The 8,345-nt window shown below is 54.2% G+C and overlaps 1 protein-coding gene and 1 non-coding gene across 2 annotated transcripts in view; both read right to left on the reverse strand.

The window, feature by feature from the left end:
- CFAP418 (cilia and flagella associated protein 418) overlaps positions 1-4,766 on the reverse strand; it is a 41,301-nt gene extending 36,535 nt beyond the window's left edge. The window contains exon 1 of the mRNA XM_077493062.1: positions 4,553-4,766. Within this exon, the coding sequence (XP_077349188.1) occupies positions 4,553-4,674 (122 nt within the window). The 5' untranslated portion in view covers positions 4,675-4,766. The remainder of the gene's footprint in view (positions 1-4,552) is intronic.
- A 138-nt stretch (positions 4,767-4,904) lies between these two features.
- TRNAS-AGA (transfer RNA serine (anticodon AGA)) lies at positions 4,905-4,986 on the reverse strand. The gene has a single exon. It is a non-coding gene; the product is annotated as a tRNA-Ser (tRNA).
- Positions 4,987-8,345: the final 3,359 nt, after the last annotated feature.

Here is an 8,345-nt window from a genome sequence, read left to right on the forward strand (position 1 = left end):
GGAGACAGTCAGCAACTCCCAGACCAATGATTCATGGCCGGGACCTGCTGATCGGCTGTGTACGATCCCAGCCCAGACCTCTGTGTTGACAATCAACACAGATCTCTGTACAGAGAGAGCAATTTCTCTGTTTCTCATCAGGGATGAGAGACCAAGAGATCTAGTAGTAAAATCAGCACACTTTACACATAGTGAGGCACACATTTAATCCCTTGATTTCCCCTTCCAGCAAATGCAGCATCACACCGATTAGGATGGTGCCATTGCCGCCAATTCGACTTTGCGATTTGACATGTCCAGGATGGAAATAACAGGGGTGTATGTACAGGGGTCACATATGCTATGAGTGGTGATTTAGGGGGATATGTGTTGGGGGGGGGGTGATGGAAGAGGATTTGTGATAGGAGGGGAAATTTGGAGATTAGGGGGATTTGGAGTGGGGGGAGAGGATGTGTACTTGGAGGGGAAATTTTAGTGGTACAGGATTTATGCTAGGAGGGTGATATATTTTTTTGGGGGGAGGGGGGGGCAAACATTTGTTCAGGTAGGGGGGATTTCAGCAGGGATTTGGATTTGTACTGGGAGAAGGGGAGGTGTTTAGCCATGGTGGGGGGGGGAGCCTTCATGATCTCTTGCACTGGGGCCCTGAAGGTTCTAGTTACGCCTCTGGGGTGTGGCCTAGGTGGTGGAAGGGATGTGGCCTGGACCCTGTCTGGGTGGGGTTAGGAAGGGGAGCACCTATGGCTGTGTCTGGATGGGGTTAGGAAGGGACGTGCCTATGGCTGTGTCTGGAATGGGAGCCCCTATGGCTGTGTCTGGGAGGGGTTAGGAAGGGACGGGCATATGGCTGTGTCTGGAAGGGGCACCCTTATGGCTTTGTCTGGGTGGGGTTAGGAAGGGGCAAGTCTATGGCTGCGTCTAGGAGGGGTTTAGGAAGAAGTGCGTCTATGGTTGCGTCTGGGAGGGGCCAGGAAGGGGCGCGTCTATGGCTGCCTCTGGGAGGGGTTAGGAAGGGGCGTGCCTATGGCTGCTTCTGGGAGGGGTTAGGAAGAGGTGCACCTATAGCTGCATCTGGGAGGGGTTAGGAAGGGGCGCGCCCATGTCTGGGAGGGGATTAGGAAGGGGCGCGCCCATGGCTGCGTCTAGGAGGGGTTAGGAAGGGGCACGCCCGTGGCTGCGTCTGGGTGGGGTTAGGAAGGGGTGCGCATATGGCTGTATCTAAGTGGGGTTAGGAAGTGACGTGCCTATAGCTGTGTCTGGGTGGGGTTAGGAAGGGGCGTGCCTATTGCTGTGTCTGGAAGGGTCGTGCCTATGGCTGTGTCTGAGTAGGTTTAGGAAGGGGCGTGCTTATGGCTGTTTCTGGGTGGGGTTAGGAAGGGGCGCACCTATGGATGTGTCTGGGAGTGGTTAGGAAGGGGCGCCCCTATGGCTGCGTCTGGGAGGGGTTAGGAAGGGCACGCCTATGGCTGCGTCTGGGATGGGTTAGGAAGGGTGCGCATATGGCTGCGTCTGGGAGGGTTTAGGAAGGGGCGCGTCTATGGCTGCTTCTGGGAGGGGTTAGGAAGAGGCGCACCTATGGCTGCGTCTGGGTGGGGCTAGGAAGGGGCGCCCCTATGGCTGCGTCTGGGAGGGGTTAGGAAGGGCACGCCTATGGCTGCGTCTGGGATGGGTTAGGAAGGGTGCGCATATGGCTGCGTCTGGGAGGGTTTAGGAAGGGGCGCGTCTATGGCTGCTTCTGGAAGGGGTTAGGAAGAGGCGTCTGGGTGGGGTTAGGAAGAGGTGCACCTATAGCTGCATCTGGGAGGGGTTAGGAAGGGGCGCGCCCATGTCTGGGAGGGGTTAGGAAGGGGCGCGCCCATGGCTGCGTCTAGGAGGGGTTAGGAAGGGGCACGCCCGTGGCTGCGTCTGGGTGGGGTTAGGAAGGGGTGCGCATATGGCTGTGTCTAAGTGGGGTTAGGAAGTGACGTGCCTATAGCTGTGTCTGGGTGGGGTTAGGAAGGGGCGTGCCTATTGCTGTGTCTGGAAGGGTCGTGCCTATGGCTGTGTCTGAGTAGGGTTAGGAAGGGGCGTGCTTATGGCTGTTTCTGGGTGGGGTTAGGAAGGGGCGTGTCTATGACTGTCTGGGTGGGGTTAGGAAGGGGAGCACCTATGGCTGTGTCTGGGTGGGGTTAGGAAGTGACCTGCCTATGGCTGTGTCTGGAAGGGGCGCGCCTATGGCTGTGTCTGGGAGGGGTTAGGAAGGGACGTACCTATAGCTGTGTCTGGGTGGGACTAGGAAGGTGCGCACCCATGGCTGTGTCTGGGAGGGGTTAGGAAGGGGCGCGTCCATGGCTGTGTCTGGGAGGGGTTAGGAAGGGGCATGCCTATGGCTGTGTCTGGAAGGGGCGCGCCTATGGCTGTGTCTGGGTGGAGTTAGGAAGGGGCGCGTCTATGGCTGCATCTGGGAGGGGTCAGGAAGGGCGCGCCTATGGCTGCGTCTGGGAGGGTTTAGGAAGGGTGCGTCTATGGCTGCGTCTGGGAGGAGTTAGGAAGGGGCGCACCTATGGATGTGTCTGGGAGTGGTTAGGAAGGGGCGCCCCTATGGCTGCGTCTGGGAGGGGTTAGGAAGGGTGCGCATATGGCTGTGTCTGGGAGGGTTTAGGAAGGGGCGCGTCTATGGCTGCTTCTGGGAGGGGTTAGGAAGAGGCGCACCTATGGCTGCGTCTGAGTGGGGCTAGGAAGGGACGGGCCTATGGCTGCATCTGGGAGGGGTTAGGAAGGGAGCGCCTATGGCTGTGTCTGGGAGGGGTTAGGAAGGGACGTACCTATAGCTGTGTCTGGGTGGGACTAGGAAGGTGCGCACCCATGGCTGTGTCTGGGAGGGGTTAGGAAGGGGCGCGTCCATGGCTGTGTCTGGGAGGGGTTAGGAAGGGGCATGCCTATGGCTGTGTCTGGAAGGGGCGCGCCTATGGCTGTGTCTGGGTGGAGTTAGGAAGGGGCGCGTCTATGGCTGCATCTGGGAGGGGTCAGGAAGGGCGCGCCTATGGCTGCGTCTGGGAGGGTTTAGGAAGGGTGCGTCTATGGCTGCGTCTGGGAGGAGTTAGGAAGGGGCGCACCTATGGATGTGTCTGGGAGTGGTTAGGAAGGGGCGCCCCTATGGCTGCGTCTGGGAGGGGTTAGGAAGGGCACGCCTATGGCTGCGTCTGAGATGGGTTAGGAAGGGTGCGCATATGGCTGTGTCTGGGAGGGTTTAGGAAGGGGCGCGTCTATGGCTGCTTCTGGGAGGGGTTAGGAAGAGGCACACCTATGGCTGCGTCTGAGTGGGGCTAGGAAGGGACGGGCCTATGGCTGCATCTGGGAGGGGTTAGGAAGGGAGCGCCTATGGCTGTGTCTGGAAGGGGTGCGCCTATGGATGTATCTGGGAAGGGTTAGGAAGGGGCGCGTCTATGGCTGCGTCTGGGTGGAGTTAGGAAGGGGCGCGTCTATGGCTGCGTCTGGGAGAGATTAGGAAGGGGCGCGCCTATGGCGGGCTAGGAAGGGACGGGCATATGGCTGCGTCTGGGAGGGGTTAGGAAGGGGCGCGCCTATGGCTGCTTCTGGGAGGGGTTAGGAAGAGGCATACCTATGGCTGCGTCTGGGTGGGGCTAGGAAGGGACGGGCATATGGCTGCGTCTGGGAGGGATTAGGAAGGGGCGCGCCTATGGCTGCGTCTGGGAGGGGTTAGGAAGGGACGGGCATATGGCTGCGTCTGGGAGGGGTTAGGAAGGGGCGCACCTATGGCTGCGTCTGGGAGGGGTTAGGAAGGGACGGGCATATGGCTGCGTCTGGGAGGGATTAGGAAGGGGCGCGCCTATGGCTGCGTCTGGGAGGGGTTAGGAAGGGGCGCACCTATGGCTGCGTTAGGGTGGGGCTAGGAAGGGATGGGCATATGGCTGCGTCTGGGAGGGGTTAGGAAGGGGCGCCCCTATGGCTGCTTCTGGGAGGGGTTAGGAAGAGGCGCACCTATGGATGTGTCTGGGAGGGGTTAGGAAGGGGCGCGCCTATGGCTGCGTCTGGGTGGGGCTAGGAAGGGATGGGCATATGGCTGCGTCTGGGAGGGGCTAGGAAGGGGCGCGCCTATGGCTGCTTCTAGGAGGGGTTAGGAAGAGAGCACCTATGGATGTGTCTGGGAGGGGTCTGGGTGGGGCTAGGAAGGGACGGACCTATGGCTGCTTCTGGGAGGGGTTAGGAAGCGTCGCGCCTAGGGCTGCGTCTGGGAGGGGTTGGGAAGGGGCGTGCCTATGTCTGCCTCTGGGTGGGGCTAGGAAGGGACGGGCCTATGGCTGCGTCTGGGCGGGGTTAGGAAGGGGCGTGTCCTTGTCTGGATAGTGTTAGGAAGAGGTGTGGCCTGGGCGGGGTTATGAAGGGGCGTGTCCTTATCTGGATAGTGTTAGAAAGAAGTGTGGCCTGGGCGGGGTTACAGCAGTAAACTTGCAGTAAGGAGGTGACGCCCGCCCCGGAGAGGCGGACACATGTGGTGTGATGACCAGGGAACCCTGGGCCTTGTAGTTCTCCATGCTCCTGTCACACTGACCTTCTGGTCTCCTTCCCACGCTCTCCATCCGCCCGGCACGCCGCTCCTTTGCCCCGAGGTTCGGTCCGGCAGTATTTCTTCTCTACCTCGTCCAGCAGCGAGTCCAAATCATAATCAGCCATGAAGAAGTCCTCCTCCGGGTCTGGCGCAGTAGCTTGTTGCTAGGAGACCGCCTACGGGAAACCAGTGGAGTCAAAAAGCATAATAAATCCGCGCATGCGCAGTAGTTAATGAAATGACCCGCAAGCCAGCTCCCGAGCCTAGTCCTGCACCGCCTGTCCCGCGCTGACCTCCGTGTCCCCTTCCCGTGTACTGAGCGGCCGCTGTGCTGTGTTAATGAATAAAAAACATTCGTAGTCGGCAGGATTCGAACCTGCGCGGGGAGACCCCAATGGATTTCTAGTCCATCGCCTTAACCACTCGGCCACGACTACTACATAGATGGTTGTGTGTATAAGCGGGTCTGGGAACATGGAGGATCACTATACAGAGGACAGCTATGTGTATGTGTATAATTCCTTCCCACCACACACCATGTACATACTGTATATGTATGTGGGATCTGTCCATGGAGTCTGTACACCTCACACCATGGAACCCACTACAAGACATTGTATCCCAGGCACTACCACCAATAGGAATGGAGCGTGTGTAATACAAATACAGACAATAAAATACATTATTTAAAATAATTAATAAATTACAATAATACATTAAAAAAGTGAATAAAATATCAACAATCCTTTGGCTTCATTTACACGGCATCATTCCTGCATCATCACATGTAGACGTGTTTACACGCATTTGCGTCCGTATTGCACCTGTATGCGTGTAGCTGGTCCTGCTGGGCTGTACACACGTGTTTACATGAGCAAATGTATTAAAAACACAGAAATTTCACGGACAGGGACACAACTCTGCTTTACTTTTTTTTTCTTTTCTTTTTTTTATTCAAACACAGCAGCCACAAACGCACAGATCTGATCGGTCATATTCATTCGCATGGCGTTATATGCAGATGTGCGTTCTCTGCATTTTTAATTTACACGTGAATGGACCCTTTGTCTTTCAGGAGATTGTCAATACCACTAATGGGAGAGGAGGGCATACCACACAGATGATGTGAAATAACAAAAAATAAAAAGGTTATTTAAAATAATAAAATAAATCGAATTATTTACAATAATAAAAAAAAATGATAAAATAGTAAATAAAATATATCCAGCAGTGCGTTGTCTTTCAGGAGGTTGGCAATACCCCTATTGGGAGCGGACGATCTATTCCACAGATAATGTATAAATAATATACAGTATCTCACAAAAGTGAGGACAGTGGACACCCCTCACATTTTTGTAAATATTTTATAATATCTTTTCATGACAACACTGAAGAAATGCATGATTTGGATACTTTTTTTTGAGGAGGGGGGGGGGGGGTGGCAGCGGTGATGTTGAGGCAGGGGGCAGCTGTGGTACTTGATGGGGGGTGGCAGCAGTGGTACTTGAGGGGTGGGGGGTGGCAGCGGTGATACTGGAGGGGGGTGGCAGCGGTGATACTTGGGGGGGGCAGCGGTGATACTTGAGGCAGGTGGCAATGGTGATACTTGAGGGGGGTGGCAGCGGTGATACTTGAAAGGGGTGGCAGCGGTGATACTTGAGGCAGGTGGTAGCGGTGATACTTGAGAGGGGTGGCAGCGGTGATACTTGAGGCAGGTGGTAGCGGTTATACTTGAAAGGGGTGGCAGCGGTGATACTTGAGGCAGGTGGTAGCGGTGATACTTGAGAGGGATGGCAGCGGTGGTACTTGGGGGGGTGGCAGCAGTGATGTTGAGGGGGGAGGCAGCTGTGGTACTTGATGGGGGGTGGAAGCGGAGGTACTTGAGGGGAGGGGGTGGAAGCTGTGGTACTTGAGGGGGGGTGGCAGTGGTGGTGCTATCCTCTCCCACCACCACCTCTGCCTCTTACTGATCCCATCCCCCCACCACTGATCTCATCCCTATCCCCCCCATTACCTCTGTTGTAGAAGTGGGATCAGTAAGAAGCAGAGGTGGTGGAGGTTGGGATGGATTCCATTGCACTGAAATTCGTCACTTACTTCCGTCACTGTGCCTCCAGTGATGCCTTTCCTCATGGGGAGAGCTCCTCCCCTTCACTCGATTGGTGTCAGCTGACTTCATTTTTCAGTGTCCGCCCCACCTCTTTACATTCTCTCTGTCTCTGGATAGGCCAGGCAGTCCAGAGTCTCCCTCAGCACTATCTTCTCTCCCCTCAGTTGGCAAAAGCCCCCTCCCCGCGGCGGATGTCTAAACCACTGGCAACAAAGTGAGTACACCCCTAAGGGAAAATGTCCAAATTGGGCACAATTTGCCATTTTCCCTCCCCAGTGTCATGTGACTCGTTAGTGTTACAAGGTCTCAGGTGTGAATGGGGAGCAGGTGTCTTAAATTTGGTGTTATCGCTCTCACTCTCTCATACTGGTCACTGGAAGTTCAACATGGCACCTCATGGCAAAGAACTCTCTGAGGATCTGAAAAAAAGAATTGTTGCTCTACATAAAGAGGACCTAGGCTATAAGAAGATTGCCAAGACCCTGAAACTGAGCTGCAGCACGGTGGAAAAAGAACATACAGCAGTTTAACAGAACAGGTTCCACTCAGAACAGGCCTCACCATGGTCGATCAAAGAAGTTGAGTGCGCGTGCTCAGCGTCATATCCAGAGGTTGTCTTTGGGAAATAGACGTATGAGTGATGCCAGTATTGCTGCAGAGGTCGAAGGGGTGGGGGGTCAGCTTGTCACTGCTTAGACCAGGGGTGTCGAAGAGGGCCAGATTTCATGAAGTGAAGATGCATGAGGGCCGACCATTTTGCCTGACTTTTTTTGAACCGTTAAAATTAAATGCAAATTACATTTTTAACCAAAGTTTATTGCAAACGGCATACTTTTCATTTCGTCACATGGATGACAAATCTAAACAGGTGTTAAATCACTCTGCCTTTCATATATGAAGGCCGGATGAAAAAAAAAAATCCAGGAAGCTGAAATATATGTCAGGAACATTCTAAAGTACATTAATAAAGGCTGTCTGTCAACTTTTAAGTTAAAAAAAAATATGAACAGGAACATAAAATCAAGTGTACATCTTGTGAAATAAAAAAAAAGGGGGGGGGGGGGAGTTTGGGACTTTAAATGAGGCGCATAGCAAGGGTGGTTGGGACTTTAACTGAGGTTGTCCACATTGTGGAGGTATGTTGAAAAAGTATCGATTTATTGGTCATGAATATTATGTATACGGAAGTATAACAATATTAACCGGTTCCCGACCAGCACACGCCGATGTACGTCGGCAGAATGGCATGGGCAGGCACATTGGCATACAGGTAGGTCCCTTTAAATATGCCATCCTGCCATCTGGTCAGGACCCCTGTGAGTCCGGTCGCAGGTCCCGCGGACTCGATCGCTGCTGGCATACGTCTCACGGGGCGGCTGAACGGAGAGATGCCAGTGTAAACCGCATCTCCCTGTTCTGCCTAGCAACTAGTGACGCTGATCTCTGCTCCATGTGGTTGGAGCATAGATCAGTATTCATTAAATTAAAGCCCAGCCCCCAACAGTTAGTAACACACCCCTAGGAACACTTAACCCCTACACTGCCACCCACTGGTTAACCCCTTCACTGCCAGTGTCATTTACACAGGAATAACTGCATTTATATAGCAGGGATTGCTGTATAAATGACAATGGTCCCAAAAATGTCCGATGTGTCCGCCATAATGTCGCAGTCACAATAAAAATT

The sequence above is a fragment of the Lithobates pipiens genome, unplaced genomic scaffold (assembly GCF_037356315.1).
Source record: "Lithobates pipiens isolate NorthernLeopardFrog02 unplaced genomic scaffold, aLitPip1_a1.2 Scaffold_19, whole genome shotgun sequence".
NCBI lineage: Eukaryota > Metazoa > Chordata > Amphibia > Anura > Ranidae > Lithobates > Lithobates pipiens.